This window comes from Panthera pardus, unplaced genomic scaffold (assembly GCF_024362965.1).
Source record: "Panthera pardus isolate Hobbes unplaced genomic scaffold, ASM2436296v1 HiC_scaffold_25, whole genome shotgun sequence".
In the NCBI taxonomy this organism is placed as follows: Eukaryota; Metazoa; Chordata; class Mammalia; order Carnivora; family Felidae; genus Panthera; species Panthera pardus.
The window spans coordinates 57,836,333-57,858,205 of NW_026526821.1; the positions used below are offsets into that span (position 1 = coordinate 57,836,333).

At 39.1% G+C, this 21,873-nt stretch overlaps 1 protein-coding gene across 50 annotated transcripts in view; it reads right to left on the minus strand.

The window, feature by feature from the left end:
* The window catches only part of MAP4K4 (mitogen-activated protein kinase kinase kinase kinase 4), a 189,965-nt gene that overhangs the window by 74,228 nt on the left and 93,864 nt on the right, over window positions 1–21,873 (minus strand). For all 50 annotated transcript variants that reach the window (XM_053890525.1, XM_053890560.1, XM_053890551.1 and 47 more), the window contains exons 4-5: window positions 2,110–2,235; window positions 747–857 (exon numbers count right to left, since the gene is read on the minus strand). In XM_053890525.1, coding sequence (XP_053746500.1) covers window positions 747–857; window positions 2,110–2,235 — 237 coding nt within the window. The remainder of the gene's footprint in view (window positions 1–746; window positions 858–2,109; window positions 2,236–21,873) is intronic.

Genomic DNA, 21,873 nt, shown 5'->3' on the forward strand with positions numbered 1-21,873 from the left:
GTGAGAGAAGCACAAGAATTAGATTCTAGTTTAACTCCACAGTCTTTATTTTTTAAATGTGGTGGGTAAATGAAATCCAACAAAATCATCTAAATGTGTAATTAAGGGGTAGTGACACTGGGACAGCTGGCCAAAGGGAAGAGGCCCACTGCTAACCCACACGCACTTTCCAAATGCAATCTACACAGGCCCTCTGCCCTTGGCATAAGTGCAGCACCACTACTGAACACGATCATTTAGAATCTGCTAAAACAGTAGTTCAGAAACGTTAACATAATAAACTGGCTTTCAATCAGCTGTAAATAACATTAAACATTAGAACTTCCCCTCGTAAATATTGCAACAAATTCTCAGAGTTAATACCAAAGTCCACAAGATGATTCTAAAAGCCAGCGATTGGCATCATTGATATTGATTCATAAGCTTAGACACAGGATTCCTATAAAAACAATAGTTAGAGAGGATTTCTCTTCACTTGCATTTTCTTTTTAACACCTGGAGGGTGAATTCAGGGAAATACAGAAAACTATTTTTGTGTAAGTCTACTTTCTTTAGATACTTGTCATAATCAAAACCATGATGTAGCTTAATCAATCAAAGCCAGCCAGTTATACAGAGCCCTTGGCTGTCATGAAAAGAACATCTGTACAGTTACAGTTAATGCAAAGAAATACTCAGGGCTAGGAAAATGAAAATGGAAACACAAGACCTTGTACCGGGCATCACAGACTCGCCCTTCTCCTTACCCTCAGGATTTCTCTGGAGATGTAAGCTATCCAGTCTTCCTTGAGTGTGTTCCCTTTGGTGTTCTTCACAAGGTCTGTAATGGACCCAGCCCCGCAGAACTCCATAACAAGCTACGGGACAGACAAGACACACTGTGACTAGCACATCCTAGCAGTCAGTGAGAGCATCACAGCTATTACACACTGGAGGGAAGTCAGGAAAGCAGTCTGACCCCCCTCTGCCTTCCCTAAAGATCTGGGTACATGATCATCTTGGAAGCATCCAAATTACTGAGAGCTCATTTCGCCATTCAATTTATTCACTGTGTATGTTTGATCCAGGAGATTTAAGAGTTTCTGATATTTAACAGCACATCCCCCAGTGCAGAGATTCTGAAGTGTTCTTCCTCTCTCATATGGGCATGGGAAGACCATTTTGTCCTTAATCAGTGACTAATTATCAGAAATCTGATGGAAATACTCTAACATCTTCTCTCATTTGCCAGAGTCAAAGATATTCTATCTTCCATACATTATGATTCTCAACCTTTTATATTAACAGAAATGCTATTTTAAAGCAGTACATAATTTTAAAAATACATTTTTTTACAACACCTAAATGTTTATACAATATGAACACAAGTATATTTTTTAAATACCTAGAAAATGAACCGAGCTATTCTAAAATTTTAACTTTGATTGGACTTGGGCAATGAAAATAAAGATTAATTGCTTCTCTTTTGCCTTAATTTTGCAAATTTTCTATGATGAGTTTTAAAAAATTAGAAAAAGTATTTATTTTCCTGCTTTTTAAGTCCAGTGCCTTTGGCATAACATGATAACCACAGATCTGACAGCATGTCAGTGTCACTATCTTCAAGACAGACGTGGCTCAGTAAGAGATAAGGCTGAATGTTTACCAATTCTAGGAATATCCCTGGAATTTAATACTTTCAATTAATTGTCATCATTAATATTATTAATAAATACTGTTATACTGTTTTCTTGTGACTTGTCCCCTTCCAGATGGCAAAGAAGATGCATTTAGTTGAGCTTCCGTATTAATCTCCATAAATAAAGTTTTTATTGTTGGTTTTATTTCCGAGCTCCTAATTTCCTTGCGTTCTGGTTACATTACTTTTAAAAAGTGCCATTTTATTCTTAAAATATGAAGTTAACTTTTTTCCACGCAAAGTGAAGCCAACATAAAAATAAACATTCAGCCAAGACTGTTTAACCTTTAACCAAGAAAGCCAAGGAAGATACCAGGCAATACCCCCTTTGTCTTTGCTTTTCTCTCCCCTCCCTCTGGAATGTCCTTACTGTCCTTTTTAGTACAACTAAAGAGGAAACCTCACAAAAACTTCGGGAAATATTTGCCTACCCAGAGCTGGTCATCATGTCCTGGAGGGCTCTTCTTAATGAAAGCACCGTAATATGTTGCAATATTTCTATGATGAGAATATTTCTTCAGCATGTTTATCTCCAGTTTGATTTCTTCCTCTTCATCCTTGAGAAAAAAATAAAAATAAAATGTGTGGCTTTTGAATGATGTGCATTTTACCTTCCCCACCCACAGGCAATAACACGAGTTCCCAGCCCCTCCCACAAGGGAGAGACATACATTCACTTTATCCTAGTGACAAGAATTGGGGACTTCAACAAGACTCACCCTTTGAAATGTGATTACAAGCTATGCAAGAAATAAGTAAGTACAAAAGTTACAGATGTATATAAGATGTAGCATGGAGCAGTTATTCCATTAACTATGACCTTTGAACCTCAATTTGCTCATTTGTAAAAATGCGAGGAAAAAAGAGAACTGACTGATACTATTTCAACTAATTACAAGGAAAAGTTGTTTCTTTTCTAGAAAAGATTTGTGCATGTAAATCATCTGGCACACCTAAGGCAGAGAAGCTTCACCTGTAACAACCTTGCAGAAAGCATTACCTTCTGGTGTGGCCACAGGCAGGTTACCGAATATAGACCAGCACTGCAGGCCCTGGACGAATCGCATGCTTAATGAGATCCACTACCCCGAAAAGAGATCCAGGTGAGTCCGGCGAGCCACAGTAATAAAACATCATTCAGCGACAGCAGGTTGTTTTAGACTTGGCTCACCCCCCAGACTCTTGCTTTATTAAAATGAGATGAACAGAGGAAGAAATGTAGAGTTTGTGTGAGAAGATCAGAAGGAGAATGAAAGAAACAGATGGTGACACAGGTCTGGAAAATAAAAATAAGTTGTCCTTGTGAATGGTGAGGGCTGCCAGTCTCCGCCTTTCTCTCTCATACACCGCTGGGGCAGTACCTGCAACAGCATGGGCATTCTGTCCCTTGGTGCATACACATGACACAAGAGAGAGTCTGCCAAACTACCTGCTGGGTTATGTTAAGTAAAATTTATGGATAGCATGAGAATGAGAGGAAAGCAGAATTAAAGTGATGAAGAGGAGAGAAGGTGGGGGGAAAGAGAAAAACAACCCTGGCTAGAAAAACAGCATCTGGGGGAGGATAATGATCTTAGAGAAACACTGGATAATCAGATCTCTAGAATTCCCTTTATTACATATATTTACTGACATGCTCAATCCACTTACAACTGATGTGCTTCCTTCTCCAGGGAAGACTCAGCGTTTCTAAGTAGTCAAGGTGTGTAAGAGAAAGATAGTGCATGTGAAAGAACATGCATGCACACAGGCTGAAGAAACCTACTGTGACAGCCTCGCATCTCCAAAACCCATTTAAAAGGGCTCACGGATCTAAAGTTTGGTTTGAAAATACTGTTAAGATAAAAGCTACAACATTATTAATTAGATATTAGTGATGACACCAAATGAAAAAACAAAATTTCTTAAAATACAACTTTCAACTGTACACTACTGCTTTAGAAACCAAACATGTAACAAAACAAACTCAGTACAGTGATTCTTTTTTTATTTTTTAAAAAAATTTTTCTTAACATCTATTTATTATTGAGAGACAGAGAGACACAGAGTGTGAGCAGGGGAGAGGTAGAGATTCACAGAATCTGAAATTGGTTCCAGGCTCTGAGCTGTCAGCACAGAGCCCGACGTGGGGCTCGAACTCATGAACTGGGAGGTCATGACCTGAGCCGAAGTCGGTCACTCAACCTACTGAGTCAAATCAGGTGTCCCTCAGTACAGTGATTTTTCAGATGGTGGCCTCCAGCTTGGTCCCCAGACATAAGTATATTAGAATATTACAGTATATTAATAGGCATAGTTGTCATGTGATTTTAGCAGATGGTGACTGCAAACACGGAGCAGAGTCACATGGCCAAGTACAGTCCATACAATAATCTGTGTACTAATTCTCATTCAAACCCTGTATCTATGAAAACACACCAAATATATCACTTTAATCTGTGATTTAAACATGGCCATGTTGAGAGTTGCAATGAAAACTAAGATACTGAATAACCAGGATAACTATCTTAATCCTAAACAAAAGCAGTGTTAAGCCTGGCTAGTATACACAAGAACACACTCCTACTTGGGACTTTTCTTCAAAGAAACTTTATACTAAAACATAAAAGGGTGACAATTTTTATTAATGTAAGGAAGGAAGCATGTCCAAAACACAGCTAGAAGGCCCAATTCATTAAAAGCTTTATCTTCTTGCTCTTTCCACATGCTCACATACACACGCAGAGTGTGTGTATGTGAGCACATACACACACAAGTGCCACAACTTGCTGGCACACAACGCTTGAAGCCTCTCTCTCCAGCGTCACCACAACTTACAACTCACTCCCAACAGTATCCGGGAGCAGCCCAGGACAACCCTAATGGGACCTGTCAAGACCAATAGGTTCCTAACAAAAAGTGGCACATGACCCTATGGCCAATAATGTGCTCCTGACTGGAAAGGCATGCAGTGACTGTCACTCCTAGAACAAGTCCTATGGTTAAACATGTTGTGCCCTGAAAAGCTAAATATCCCACTTTCCTTACACTGGACCACAATTAGATGATTAGAAAGTCAGCTAAAGGTTTGATTTTTTTTTTCCTTTTATCCAAAATCATCAATGTACAAAGATCTGGGATATAAAGACTACACAAAAACAAAAAGAACAATGGTGAACTAAAATAGGAGAAAATCAAAATATTGATTTTAATTTTGTATTTGTAGCCAATCATGACATGCAGTGTGTGCATCTCGTTGGGTTGCACAGACTTTGCTTTTATTGATTCATCCCTACCTACCTCCCTTCCACTCCCCATATTGGCTAAATTATTCTAAGAGTCATTATTCTGTGTGATACTCTGCCAGTAAGTTTCACTTCTTGACAGAAAGCAAATGTTACCTACAATTCTCCCATGAGAAGCTTCCTGTGCAATAATTAAGGATCACAACATATTTTGATTAGTTTCAATATATTTTTTCTTTAGCAACATAAACCAGTGTCTTCTAGGATCTGACTTGTTCACCACTCTTTTTTTTTTTTTTTAATTTTTTTTTTTTTTCAACGTTTTTTATTTATTTTTGGGACAGAGAGAGACAGAGCATGAACGGGGGAGGGGCAGAGAGAGAGGGAGACACAGACTCGGAAACAGGCTCCAGGCTCCGAGCCATCAGCCCAGAGCCTGACGCGGGGCTCGAACTCACGGACCGCGAGATCGTGACCTGGCTGAAGTCGGACGCTTAACCGACTGCGCCACCCAGGCGCCCCTTTTTTTTTTTTTTTTTTAAGGTTAATTTATTTATTTTGAGAGAGATAGAGAGACGGGGGGGCGGGGAGAATCCCAAGCAGACTCCACCCTCAGTACGAAGACCAAAGCAGGCTCAATTTCACAACATTTGAGATCACTACCTGAGCTGAAATCAAGAGCTGGATGCTTAACCGAATGAGCCACCCAGGTGCCCCTTTTCACCATTCTTTATAAGAAGAATTAAGAGCTTCCAGAAGCACTTGATGTTTTCAGAGCTCATGGAATTGAAATTCTTATGCATTCTATATATTTAAAAATTCTCACAGGCTTAAATTCAGTGCTGTCCACTGATGTGAAAGACACTTAATATGCATAATGGTAAATACTGTTGGCAGACTGTCATAGCACAATATATTTACTTAAATCCAAGATGCCACTAGATAGAGACACTGAAGTACTTCATGTAATGAAAGTATGATTCACCATCAACCATAAGACATACATTTTTGAAATTGGGCCACATATTAGAAACAATGAAATATGATATAAGAACTTAAATACAATCAAGTTTGGCAACAGCTTTTCTAATATAACTGAAACATCCAAGTATTATCCATAAATACAGTAATCAGATCAATGCCACTTGCCAGAGTATTTCCAAGGTTTAAGTAGTCAAATCCTGGAAGCATATGAAACTGAACTACCAAAAATTTTGAGAGGAAACCATACTGGCCTCTCAAACTAGTATTTTAGGAAATCGTTTATATATACTTTGGACCCTCCTTCTCTTGCTTCTATGATTTCAAAATAGATAACCATCATGCATCTTATAAAATAAAAGGGCATTTTACCACCAGTAACTGTCATATACTAATTAAGAATGCCCACCTTGGAGAAAAAGCATCAGAAATGTAGAATCTGCCAATGGCTTTGAGCCAACTACAACTGGAATCCTGAATATGACTAATGTGTACAATAATACATGTTGTCTTTGGAGTAATAATGAACCAACTTTTGAATTCAAATTTCCCTTTGGTCATTAGTTAAATACAAGTTTGGTGGTCTCATTCCAACATTTAAATATGTACACACTCCCACCACCACACGCCCCATTTAGCCTGAGAAAAATACAGTAGAAAACAGTCGGGGCAGGCTAAAACTGAAAGTTAACAACCACCCTGTATATGAAAGAAAGTGGAATGGACAAAACGACATGACCTAAGATTATATATCCCATCTGTCTAGACCAAGTCCAAATGACCTTGCCCTTCATTCTCCTCTTTAGGAGCCCACAATCATACACAGATGAAAGAAAAAAAAAAAGGTAACTACAGAGAAGAGAGGGTACGTTTTGGTGAGAAAAGGAAGGCTCCCTCCTGGTTTTCTCCATGATGAGGCAGCTGCTAGGCTCCACTCAGCGATTTAATGCAGCTGATGCCAATTAGCATTTTGGACTCCAACCAGGGGAGCCAACTCTCATAGAAAAGGTCTTTGTCTCTGGCTGGAATAGGACTAGGCAAGGAGTTTTCTGTTGCCTTCCTTGGCTGCTTAGAGGCTGGAGGAGGGGAAAACATCTGAATAGTGGTAATTTTCAGAAGCAGCTATGGGTTCATAAATAAGTCATAGGGCAAGCCCTGCCCACTCCACCATCTGAGCACAGAGGAGTGCATATGAGTAGTGAGTTTTTAAAAAATGACTCCTTAAAATATTTTTTAAACTGTTACCCAAATTTTCTTTCCTTCCACTGATGACAGTAACGATGTGAGGAGAGACAGGCAGACTTCAGATAAACTAACTGGGAGGATCCAGGAGGACTGGGAAATGTTCTGAGTAATCATCTTTCTTCCCAGCATAATTCTTCATAGAATTAGATCTACCCATTAACAGCTGAACAAAAAAGGAAGGGCAATTCATTATTCACTGTATCTTTGCTAGTGGAGAGAGGGCTGATAAAATGAGATATGCAAATATCTGTTAGATTTCACCATCAAAATATACAAATGAATATACACTTAGAATGCAAATATCCATTTTTAAAGACTAGTTTAATCTTTTGTTTTAATTAACTACTACCGAACCTTCCATTATGTGACTGTAAACTGTTACAAAAATGAGAAGATATTACCTTTTTACCTGGCAAATCCCAGTTACACCTGAGAGTATTATCCAGTACCATACCAGTTGAATTAATCAAAATTATTATTTTTTTTTTACTCAGACACATGAAAAGTTATTTGACTTAAATTCACTGACAATTCAACCAAAGGTAAACAGACCAATGTATGAAAAATTCTGCAACAAAATTAGGTTATAAGGTGTGCCTGGGTGGCTCAGTCGGTTAGGCGTCCAACTTCAGCTAAGGTCATGATCTTGCGGTTCATGGATTCGAGCCCCTCATCAGGCTCTGTTCGAATTCTGTGTCTCCCTCTTTCTCTGCCCTTCCCCTGCTCGTGCTTCATCTCTCTCTCTCTCAAAAATAAATTTTAAAAATTATTAAAAAAAAAAAAAAGGTTATAGGATCTGGCTCTGTAGGACCAGTGAAGGAATGGCATGTTCTTTAAAATTAATCAGCCCACATCTTCCAAGATCCATCAGTCCCAGAAAAAAACCCACAGAAAAATTATAAAATTAACATAAGTAAAATGGAAATCAGACACTTGAGACATCTTATTCAAGAAGAAATGCTGTTTTGGACCCATTTCAGACAAAAAGACACACTCTATAGTTTTATTGCTGAACTTCTTCTGAGACTCCAAAGTCAAAGGGAATGGCCCTGAAGCCCTTAACCTGCTCTGTCTTTTCTGTCTATAGGCACCATACAGAAATTTTACTAGACACAACAAAGTCCTCACAGAGCCCTTTAGCTCCTCTGTCTTGTACAAAGTCTGCCAGGCCACATTATTTGCTGTATTTTGATGAGATTTTATCACTCAACTGATATCTAGAAGTATGTGGTAAAGAAGAGAATTAAACAGTAGCACCATTCACCTGGATGGACCTGGTGGGGTGAGTGATGGGGGAAAACTGGAGGCTGTGACAAGATGATGTAGGATGGTGAATAAACTTCACTCCGTTTTCCTCCCCATGAACAACCTTGGGAGACGGATGCTTCCATGATTGATGCCAAGAACCACAAGGAAGCCAAAATACATCTCTGTGATAACCTCCAACCAAAAAGCACAACATGGCAAATGAACAGGATGATCCTTGCTTAAGGAATAAAGTCAAATAAAACAGATCATTATTCCTCTCGGATCTAAATGAAACTATTACAGCTTTCTAACATTTCCTGACATCGACAACCAGAAGTCCTAATAGTTGCCTTCAAGCCCCAATCTACAGGACATAACACCATGGATACAAGTGCCTTAGCACTTGATTTCAGAATCCATCCATTTTCTTCCTTCATAAGGGAGTTATTTACACACACACAGATATACACACAATTGGAATACCTGCTGTTGGGGACCCTAAAGTATGTCAACCTTCATAAAGCAGGACCTGAAACCTAGACACTGACTGAAATGGAAAACCAATCTGCTAGGTAAGTGTGTGGCCAAAATAAAATCCCCCAACCACTTGATGGTAATTGAAGGAAACCAGAATATGTCACCCCCAAATATGCTTTTAGACAGAATGGTTATTCTGAGCTAAAGGCACTTAAAAAAAAAAAAACAGCAGGTATAAGAAGGGCATGCTGACCTCCCCCATTTCTTCCTGAAAGCCAGAGATAAAACTCCCATGCGAAAGATGTCCTTCCTATACCAAATGGAAAAAAAAAAAAACATTCTCATCACCAGAGACAGGGAGTTGAGGCCAAGAGAATTCTGTACAAGCAAACCTTGTTAACGTATCTCTTATCTTCCTTTAGCCTCCCCATATATTTTATTTACTTTTCCACTACAGTCTCTCTCTGTGTTCAACAAGTATGAAAGTATTTGGGTTTTGCAATTTCTCTGAGTCTTCATTTTTCTTGCAAAGGCTCCCACATATATATGAAATACATATTAATAGACTTCTGTTTCTTTCTCGCTAATCTATCTTATGTTACTGGGGCCCTGGTCAAGAACCTAGAAGGGCAGAAAGAAAGATTTCTTCCCCCATACATAATTAAACTTGCAGTTTTACTGAGACCAAGAAGAGATAAGTAATCCCAAATACTCAGAAACAAAATACGTTTTTCACAGCAACTTTTGCCATTCTCAACACAAGTATATTGCGATAACTACATACGTTTTAATGAGTATATACCAAGGAAAAAAGAAATGTTATCAAAGATTAACTCTGGATTATAGATATTTTCTTCTTTAAACTGACTTAATTTTCTATAATTGACATGTACTATTTTCCTAATTAGTAAAAGCAAAGTTAAGAGTTTAGGTTAGAGGAGACAGCTCCCTAAGAATCCAAAGTGAGTTTGTTTCTGGCAATTCACATGGCCTAGTCCCTCTGTCTCTCTGGAATAAGGGTCCTTACCCCTTCCATGCTGTTCTAGAATCACCGCCAATCTCCCTGCTTGGGCTGCTTCCACCAATTGTCAGCTGTGAGAAGAAATCGATGGGAGCCTGAAGTACCAGAACCTTGCTGATTAATTTGCCTTCCATGATGGTACCAATCCAGACCCATAACTTCTTGAGATTGAGAATTTCCAAGCTTAAGTTTTTCCTAGAGCAAAGGAGAAGGCGAATGGAGTCCATCAACCATCATACTATCTTCACCTTTCTGACCTGCCAAAGGATCGCTTAAAAGAGAATCTTACCTGGGTCCATTCATACCCTTCTCTAACTAAGCCAGTGGCAAACTCCATGAAGCTTATCACAGTGCAAGCCAGAAAAGAATAGAATACTGTGCACACTGAATAGAGTCTTGCTTAAAACCCTAAAATCAGGCCCAAGTAATGAATGCCAACAAGGGGCACAGCTCTGAAGAAGGTACGGGTTTGCAAAGTGGTACATGTTTGTGCATTTCCTACTGGATCCATCTGTGTACTCACAAGCACAAAGGCTCCTGCTTCATATCTGACATGGTGAGTCACATAAAGGCTGAGCTCTGAAAAATGTCTGCAGTTAAAAGGAATGATGGGGATTTCTGCTCCTGGCCAAAATGGATTATCAAGGACCAGATTTACTCTCCCATTGAACAACTACAATTAGACAAAACATATGAAGAAGTTTTAACGCACTGGACATCAGAGATTGAAGGACAGTGACCCTGGGGAGATGGGAAACATCAGGAAAGCTTTGTAATTGTCCCAGCTTACTACCTTGAGAGAGATTCCAGGCTTTGGCATAGGAAGAAGAAATCCAATCAGAGCCCAGACAATTCTCTGAGTTGAGAGGCTGGGGAGTTGATAGGACAAAGACCAGAGAGGAGAGAGAGCTTGCTGCACAGAGAACGCAAACAGGCTCTGGAGACCTGAGAGTTCCCCTTCAGTGTTCAGCAGAGCACTGCTCAACACATCCTTGTCGTTAGAAAGAGAACCTCCCAAAGCACCAGGGGGAACAGAACACAGTGCTCACAAGAACAGAGAATAATACCTGTTGCCACTGGCCAGACTGGGAGAGCTCACCATTCACCGGAATTTGGGTACAACATTCAAGAGGCTCCTGCCTCAATGGCAGGGCAAAATCAGGCCCAAACTAAATGCTGATCTGATCCCAACAAAAAAATCTAAAAAGGATCAAACTGCTTTCAAGTAAATAACTGTATCACAGAACGAAACTCAATAATATGGGAATATAAAATATCCAATACCCAATAAGGTAAAAATCACGTTTGACATCCAACTAAAAATTACCAGCCATGCAAAGAAACAGCACAAATGCCCATGGTGAGTGGAGGGGTCAACTGAAATGACTCCAGAACTGACACCAATGATAGAATTAGCAGACAAAACCAGTAAACTACCTACTACCTACACCTCACTGTAGGGAGTAACAGTGATGCCTTTTGGGCATCTGTCTGTGAAGGAATGTGAGACAGCTTGTTTTTTATGGTCTATTAAATTAGAATCTAGTGCATTTAGAAAGCAACAACTTGGATTTACAGATGTCTCAATTCCTAAACCAGGGTGGCAGAATAAAAGCCCCTACACATCATACAGACATCTATCTGTTCCCATTTCCCCCCCACTGGAAGAATATAATCATGAGACCTTGAAAATTTAATCACACATGGGAAAAAACTTGAATAAAATGAATGTGCAAAATCACTCTACTTTGGTAAGATTAAAACAATTTTTGTTTGATCTCAATTTCTATAAGCAAGCTATTAGTTTATGCCTTAATCAAAAGCACAGAAATTGCCAGACGGAAGTAAGTATTCTATAGAACATTCTTGGAGAAGTGCTCACTGCTAGAGTAGGGAGGGTGTATGGTCGGTATTTAAACAGCTCAGTAAGTTTCTAATTTGGTCTTGAGGATATCAATGGCCAAGTAAAGATTTTTGGTATGTCTCATGGTTTCATCTTACTCTTCTCCTCACTTTTTCTGTCTCCCCTCCTGGCCCCTTCATAAACTATCCTAATTCCAGCTTCCTTACCCTGACATATTTCATGGTACACCACTGTAGGTGAGTGAAAAAAGAACAAAGAAGAAATCAAACAATGATCATATAGAGAAAAGTAAAAATCTACCCTTGGTAAACTGTCTTTCAAAGGTCATGTTGTTAAAATCAGTGGTGCCTTCAAAATAACTCTTGGAGCTTGCTGAATAACAGAAAATAGCTAGATTGTGCCAATTATGGCAACAAGGAAATAAGCTTCAGTTCAAAGGTGTGTATGTTACCATTTTGTTATTTTCAAACAATTCCCTTCATTATGAATAATGTGCACATCTGCAAAGGGACTTCCCTCTTTGTTCTGAAAGGGTAGTTTCCATTCAAATACAATTGAGAGACCCTCTGACACATATTTCTCACACCTCTGGAAGATCCTCGTGGAAACCACATAGGAAGAACCATTCCCTTAGCTCTAAGTATTCAAAGATGCTTACCACAGAAGTGATTCAAGAAGACAATGACTAAGTTCCACATATCTTTGGGCAAAACAGAAAACAGAATCAAGATATTCTAACTGCTGAGGGACATCACCCATTTAAGAGCTTTTAGGTGACAATTCAGGTACGATCATTCATTTGGGAATAGCATACCACATCCACTCACATTCTGGGTAAGGTGGGACTTACCATGTACATGGAGACCATTCCAACACATCTCAAAACTTCTTAAATCTATGTGATCATTTCTCACTACTGTGGAGCAGAGAAAAGCTACAGAATGGCACCAGAAATAATGACTTCAGTAATTAAAACTCACCTCCTCATTTTTCAGTTCCAACTAGGAAAACCATTTAAAGTGTCTCTCCCTCCCAACTTTTTAGAAAACACACCAAATTATGTGAAGAGAGAAAATGAGAATATGGAATCAGAAGCTTCAAAGTCCCAACAGGAAAGGGGGACATTTAAAGAAAATCTTGCCTCAGTCCATTTCCATTCATACCCTTCTCTAAGCCAGTGGCAAAGTCCATGAAGTGGGAGATCTGATTCCACAGTGCCACCATCTGCACTGTGCTAGATATACAAACTGACCTCACATCACTTAATAAAACCCTACAGGGAAGTTTTACTCTGAACCAAACACCAGTATATTCCAAAAGAGCCCACTATAATAGCCACGGAAATTCATCAAAAAGTGTCACCAAGTCTCCCAGCTGGAGAAAGCCCATTCTCTTCAAAAGCCTCACTCTAGTTCTGCCCCAAAGCCCTGCCAAATGCAAGTCTCGAGCTCCAGAAGAATCCAGAAAAAGCAATGAAAACATTAAGTACCATAAGAAACACATGCTCTAGAGACAGATAATTGCTTTCCATAGCACTCACCGCCCCACAGTGATTAGTTTAAAACCTACCTTCTCTATGAGAACACAAGCTCCAAAGACAGGGACTCTATCTTGTTCATCTCTGTACCCTGACAGTGCCTGTCACACTGAATATGTGGGTAAGACAGTTGATCTTAAAAGAAAGAGAGAGAGAGAGAGAGAGAGAGCGCGCACGAGCGCAATCCCAGAGCCTCAGTGTCTTTATGTGTAAGTGGAGGAAACCCTAATCCATTCTTGGCCAGTGAGTCACAAGCCAGGATGAGTGAATGAAAACATCAGTAACATGCAAAGACTATCATGGTGCCTAGCACATAGTAGATACTCAAATATTATGTTTGGGAAATAAACTATAATTATCTTTTGCTTTATAAATAGAGAACATTTAATACAATTCTAAACAAAAAGCATTCCTAAACTAAGTAGGAAGTAGTAGGAGGTAAAAGAAGTAGCCCAGGTGAACTCAAACTACACGAATCTCTGGCATCACCTGCCCTCTGGCTGCAGGTAGGTGGACAATCAATAGCACACACTTCGCCTGGCTTACTGACTCACTGCTGTGATGGGCTAAAAGGGTCTAGGCAAGGGTGCCAGCCATCACCTAAACCAAGAACCAGCCACCAAAACAGTGAACACCACTGTAGCCTATTTTCTTTCTGATTGCTATCGTTAAATTAGGTCTAGTGCTAAAGAATGATTAGCACCATGTTTCCTGAACTACAGATGCTGTTACCTCTGTTCATATAAGAATACAGTGTTAAACTGCAGGTGCTCCTCTTGGAAAAACATGGAAAGATACAAAAAATCCAGATTCCGAAAAGACTAAAGGGAATGGATAACCAATTATCTTCAATATATGATATCAACCACAAATCAGGTGATTTGTTCTGAGATTGAGTTTTAATCAATGTATCCCAAGTCTTAAGGAATGTTACAACTACCACTGGCACTTCAATCTGCCTCAACTTCAAGTATTTTCATTCTAAGACATGTTCTGAACACAATACATATTATTGCTGATATGGAGTGTTTGTATTCTATCAAAAATCTTTCTTTAAATGTGATCTTAAAAGATCACAGGATTATTTAAAATGCAAATTTTACATGCATATAGGAATAAAAAGTGTTTTCCAGGAAAAAAATCCTTAAGTATAGGGTGGAAGGCAATAATACAGGATTAAAGTAATCCAATTTAAACAGCCCAACCAAAATAAACTCTCAATATCAATTCTGAAGACATAAGTTCATATCCTACCTTAACCTTGCTCCTCTCACCTCATGTATCCCTCCACCACCCCAACCAGCAGCAAGCCAGCTGTACAGCAATTATTTAAAGCAAAGGAAAAAGTGCAGATTTTGTTTTTTAGAATACCAGAAAGATAAGTGAATAGCAAACTTTTTGTTATAATCACCTTATACAGAACTTTAAAGCAATCTACTATGTATGTATCTCACAAAACTGTGTTAAGTCATTTTGGTCTAAAGATAGCTCATTAACTTGAGATCATGTTCCTTAATCCATTTCCCTCCTTCTATAACACACACCCACAAACACAGTGAAAAATTAAGATACAGGCTGGAGTCACTGGAAAAGAGATCTGAGAGGAAGGCCTGAGGACACTCCAGATGCTCTCTGACAAAAGTCAAACAGTGCCACTCCCTAAAGAACATGGCAGTCCTCCCTTTCTTAGGATCATCTGCTCCCTGTATTCTGAATGCCACAGAAGCAAAACACATGGTGTTTGTGTGGAGCCTCCCAAGTCAGGCTGGCCAAGTCAGAGTAACCATTTAAAACTAGAACTCTCACTTAGGGCAAGAAAAAGGACCACCAATTACCCCATGCCTACCCCTGAGATAAGGTGGGTATGCGCGCGCGCGCGCGTGCGCGTGTGTGTGTGTGTGTGTGTGTGTGTACGTGCGTGCTGGATTTCTGCACAAAGGAACAAAAGAAAGTAAATCATCACCATCAGATCACACAAAGTACCCAAAATGGCATCCCCTCCGAGAGGAAATACTGATTTACAGAGATCAAAATACAAACCAGTTAGTTACATGTCCAAATAAATTTCTCCAGTGAAGACCCTGAAAGGCTGTTTGCTCACCAAACCAAACTCAAAGGAACAAAGAACGATATTACCATGTTGGAACCTGCCCAATTCATCCACCCCTAACCAGCAATATAAAGTGCTAAATTTACCATCTACCAATAACCCAAAAAAATGGAAGGCCAGGAAGTTGCTATGTCACTTTGACAGCCTTTTAGCAAGAACCACATCCCTATCTATGCACATCCATTGGTACCAATGTATTCAATCAGCATGTTGAAGGTTCACTTCAAAACAGACACTGTGCAGGCACTGGAAAGGGAGAGAGCAGGGTAAGACACAGAAATTGTAGGCTAGTGACAGGAGTCAGGAAAGGGCAACCAGTTGCCCTGGAGGTGAGAAGAGATCTCCCGGGTGCATGTGGGCAGATATTACAGAGCTAAGGGTGTTGGGAAGCCAGTTTAAAAGAAATCCAGACAAGAGAAATCACTAATATACAGAATGAAGTAACAACACTCACCAGCAAAACTATTTTCCCATTCTCTGAGCCTAGATTAAGTTACTGATAAAACAAAATCTGTAAGAGAAATCAAGAAAATTCTCTTTTCCTGTCAGGTTTAGTATAAATTGGCAACTTCATATCTGAATTCATCAACAGTGCTCGTTCACTGTGCACGGATGTTTACACACTGGTGCATATTCAATAGTTAGTCTTTCTACTGAATACTTAAGTCTTGAGCTAAAAACTGACACAAAAAGAGCATTGTAGCCTCTGTTTGCAGAATTAATTAGGTTGGTCTGTTTATCTAGCCAAGCACAGATACAGAGTGGGGGACAAACTGACTTTAAAATTAAAGGTTCTCTAAGAAAAAGAAATGTTTCTTGACTTAAGAGTCCAAAGTAAACAAGGGGTTAATTTGAGGCTTGCTATACAGAGCTCAGTTGCCCTCAGTGGTTAATTTTAACTAAAGATAATGATATGCTTAATTCCTTGGGAGAAAAAAAATCATAAAATCTTAGAGATATAGTAAGTAAATTCTGGAGAGCTTCATGTTTTCAAAACGGTATTCTGACCTCTTCAGATATTATAAAAACAAGTGCCAATCTTGACAAAAGACTTCCCCAGAAGGGCCAATGCAAGAGCTAATGAGGTTAACTGATTACACACTAATTATGTAAATGAACTATAGTATGTATAAATGTAATAATATATAAGATAAATATAAACAATACACACATTTAATACCTATATAAAGGAAAAACCTCACAGCGGTTGTAATCTTCCTTAAATAGCCTCACTAAAAATGTATAGGAGCTGCTAAGAAATGCATCTCAGACACAGCAATTCTTGTGGGATTTGAATCAAACTAATTCACTCTGTTAGGCCAAAGCCTTCACTGCTGTTTTTGCTACCTGTTATACCAAAACAAAAATTTCTTAAACTTAGAATAAAGAAAAGCAGCACGTATGCATCGGCACTGGACTAAGTGATTTATAGGTACATACTCAATAATACTTTCAATTCAATATCTTCAAGTCTGCAAAGAACACCATCTTGGGCTCTTGAGTCCCTTGTGACTTCTATATCGAGTAAGGATGCTTGGCATTATTCCACTATGCACCAAATAATTTCCATAAGGTTGCAGGAGAAGAGAACTACATTCTTAGACCAGATGTTTCTGGTGCTGGTGCTGCCAAGCACACATGGAAACCCCACAGCTGTGTCCATCGATCACAGACATGAGGTCACAGTCCAGCTTAGAGACGGGCTGGCAGCCGGCTATCTTGCCTTCCATACAAATGAAGCAACAGATGCTGAAGATAATATGTAAACAAATACTGAGAATGAACTACCTCAATTAAGCAACTGATGGAAAATTTGAACCAAGTATCAGTAGAAATACACAGAATCTATCAAAGATATTTAAAACAGTACGTTAGTTTCAGTCATCAGGCTTCTCGTAGGTTATATACTGCTTCCTTTCCCTAATTCCAGTTTTCCTTATTTTCAGATGAGCTAAAATAATAATGTCAAATACCCTGTCATTTAAGAAGCAGAAAATGTATTGAGATTAAGTAACCATGTTGTACAGTAGCAATTAGTGCCCGCCTTTCAAGATCTTATAGGCCAAATAGAAAAACAACTAAAAGTAAAGTGTTTCCAGTCACACAGTATTATGAAATTACTTAAACTAGCCTGCCCTGTAATATTTTACAAGCTAAAGACTACACTGTCCAAACAAAGTATATGGACAGAAGTAACCACTACATGAATATAAAGAGTATATACACAACATTAACAAGCTTAAAGGTACAAGTGTATTGTGAGGTAGTGACTTAAAAAAATCTATACGAAGTTTATGTTTGAGACTACATAAGACTAAAGCATTGATCTAAATTATTTAGGAAAAAGCTTAAAATAAATCTGAACTTATTTTTAAACTAAATGCAGCCATATAAACACACATGTTCAATGGGGAGTTCCTTAAGTGATTAGCAGCAATAAGAAATAGCTTTAATCTGCAAAAGATTGGAAACACACCAGTCAACTACACTTATCTTGGGGGGGGGGGGGGGTGGGTAGCGGTAGAGAGAAGAGGGCAGAGTAAGGAAAAAAGGTTTTCCATCTTTCAACTTTCTAAATAAGTACATGACTTTTAATGTTAGAAAAAAAGGCTATTTTATCATGTAAAAGATAATTTTATATGTACAAGCACATATGTATCTAGAATATATGAAAACAGAAAAATATACACTAACATGTTAACAGTAATTAAGCCAAGGTGACAGAATTATGAAATGCTTTTTCATCTTTTATTTCTCTGTATTTTCTCCCTAGATTATCTATATTTCATAAATAAAAAACCAAAAATACTCCAGAAGTCACTTTAACTTTTTGTTCCTACTGTTTTATTGAGCTATAATTAACACACCACAAATACATGTAACTTATAATAAATGTTATTATAAAATTATAACATAATAAATATAAACATATACCACTGTCAGTGAGCTAAACCTTTCTTAGAGGAAGAGGAGGATAAATTTTCACTTTCTTTCCATCGAGAAGATAAGAATTAGCAGTAAAACAAAAGGCCCCAAAAACCTTGAACTTCTAAGCTAACATGACAAGAGTAGTTGAGAAAACATTCACCGTCTGTGATGACCTCAGCTTTACCTGAAGCAACATCAGCTATAAGTTTTGCTGTATCCAAACCACAGCAGCGGCCACAGCCACGGTCTCCATGGGTTAAGAGGAAGATGCAGAGTCCCTGTGTCTGTCTGCAGAAGCCAGCAACCTCCCTCCATGAGCTAGCTCCCAGGCCACAGCCACAACCCCTACACACACTGCACCAACACCATACAGCACTCATCTTGAATTCTCTCCAACTCTATTAGCAAAGTGAGGAGAAATGGGCAGCTACTCCCCATCCTCATGCAGAAAATGAAAAAACACAGAGGAAAAGAACTAGAACCTATAATCACTAGTAAGGCAAGGGGCTTATCTTGAAAGTAACAATTCACTTTCCTGGACTTCACTATGAAGATGCATCTTTGACCACAAATGTTACCACTTTCCTGACCCTTTTGTCTCTGGACTAAAGGATCATGACAGTCACCCTACACACACACACACACACACACACACACACACACACACACACACACACCCTATGAACCACGGTACCATTAGAAGGCACTTATACAAATATAGCAAGACACACTGTTAGTCTACTTACTCAAGCTATCATAAAGAAGTGCCATGTTAGGCTAAAGAAGGTGGAAGGGAAAACATAAGAAAAGGCCGCTGGAACTGTGTGAGCAATAGCACTCCAATGTACTAAGTCACACAGAGGAACCAGGTCCAGTATGACCACGGTTCTCACAAAGACCCAGAGAGGCTGCTGCTTCACACTGCCATTACAAATTTTAATCTCCTTTGTCTTAACAACCTTCTTCTTCCTTTCCCCTTTTGAACAAAAACATCTTCTTTCTAAACAACTTAAGGAAGAACAAATAACCAGGGAATCTTCTTTAGTTCTAGCCTCAGAAAGGAAAAAAATCCAGCATCTTCAATAAGTGAACAAAAGTGAGAGGAGACTCGATGTAGCCCAAGAGCATTAAAAGTGAAACAGCGACAAACAAGTGTTCATCCACTCTTTTCTCAAACGCACACCTCCTCTCATTTGGGGGCTCATGGGAAGGTGATTCACCATCAGGAAATACCACATAATGACACATTCCCTCATTCTAACAGTTACTACTGTTACTGCTGCTCTCTTAGTTATGACAGAATGTCACACCAAAGACTTTGTGGATTTTAAACCATCCTTGTCCTGTAGAAATGAGAATGAATAGAGCCTGAGAGATTTCTCACCTGAAGATATGTGAGGAACCAAGGTAGGGAGGGTGCTGGGCAGGATAGGGTGGGGCAAGAACACAGGCTTGCTTGGAATTTTATGTTGGGTTTCACCACCCTATCTTTATTTCACCCCAAACCTCCACCACCTTAGAGGAGGCAAGGAGGACATGTTCCAAACAGCAAGGTCAGCAGAAAAGCTAACAAGCCTCACAAACAGGATGAAGACTCAAGAGCAATATGACATCACTTCAAAGACTCAAGCCAAATAAGAATCCCCAAGGGTGCCGTAGAGAAAACTCTGCTGAAGACTTGTGACAGTGGAAAAAAATCTGACTCTAGTGAAGACAGGAGTTATGAAAGTTCCTAAGTCATAACTTTCTTTGCAGTCATCAAAAGTTAGCACATTATCCACTCTTTCTCATGACTCTTGCAACTAGTTAAACAAATAATATTAAATCAGTAGAGGTCAAATATTTAATCATGTCCAAACATGAGAAATAAAGAAGTGACAGTTTTCCCCATAATACGGACCTCAGCATCTATCTATTAAAGGAGAAGGTCCTACACTGGGTAAATTTCCTTCTATTTCTGCACCAAGTCAATTCAACACCTACTATGTGCAAGATGGTGCTAGGCTGCATGGCCAGCTCTACAACCCAAATGGAGAGATGTGATGTATTCATTTAAAAACTAGTGGGACACACTGGAATAATAAAAGAAATGAAAATAAATAAAACTATCTCCCTATGCAGCAAAATAAATGGATCTCACAAACATAAAGCGAAAGATGCCAGACATAACCGTACCGTATGGTTCCGTTTATACCAAGTACAAACACAAGCAAAAATAATCTTTCGTGTTAGAAATCAGGATAGTGGTTATACTTCTGGGGAGGAATTAAGGGGCACAAGGGGCACTCCTGGGGAGCTGGCAATGTTCGGTTTCTTGATCCAGTTGCTGGCTCATGAGTGGAAGTGTTCACTTTTTGGAAATTCACTGAACTTATAACGTATGCCTTTTTCTGTATTCACGTTATACTTCACATACAGACAAATGCAAGTAGACACAGTTACCCTTGAGAAGTGGCTTCTTCCAAACCTTTCCAAACCTGAAAATACATTGCTACAGCACAGGTATATATATTAAGGACAAAGGGAAGAAAAGGTATCTGAGAATGTCTAGATATAAAAGAAACAAGATAAAGGAAAACTGGCATGGGGTTCCCAGGCCAGGAGAAAAGCCTACTGGACTTCAGAGCCTCCAGACACCGTGACAACCATCAGATCACAGATCACAGTAGCACTCTGGGTTAAGAGGCAGGTTTCCGCCTAGTCAGGGCTTGTACTCTGCATCAGAGTGGGAGACCAATTAGCAGCAGTGAGTACTAGGGAGAGGAGCCAGCACATCAATTTCCTTCACCTCACCATGGTTTTTGAATGGAAGCTGAATGATTATGATGATCCTAAAGATCACTGAAAACCTCTAACATACACCGAACAAACATAATGCCCAAGGTTCAAAGGGACAAATTTGAATCTGTAAAAATGAACAATTAAAACAAACACAAGCTTTGAGGCAGGATTATAGTTATAATATAATTTAGGCTTCGTCATGGCACATCAGCATATAGAGTTAAAAATCCAGGGGATTGAGTCCCATCTGTGGCACAGCTGAGATGGCATGGGGAATAATAGGAAGAAAAGCTGCTCTTTCAGGGTCTGCTCTTTTGTCAAAGGAGTTTTCCCACCTTGGAGTAGAGAGAGCCTAGCTTCCTCCACTGTTTCAGGGCCATGTATGTATGGATTAGTAATGCACCCACAATATTGCAGATGTGGATGCTAAAAACTTAGCCGATCAAATAGCTGTCTCTCTAATCTTGCTTTAGATAATTCCCACTGAAGTCAACACTCTTTTCTATAGTTAGTACAAAAGTCAGAATAATTAGAAGATAGGGAATTCTGTCACTAGAGATTTCTCACTCTCTTTCTTCAGGGTATAAAGCTGAGGGGAGGGGGAGCAGTGAGGTTTCTCCAATTGAACAATTAAAGCTTTTATTCTAAAAGCTCTTTCATTGTCATAGCAACTTAAGACACTGTATGTTCTTACCATAGATTTCACCGGACATTAACAGAGTAAGAAAACAAGAAATTCCACTAAGTTTTATTATATGGGCAATTTAGTTTAGGCTATG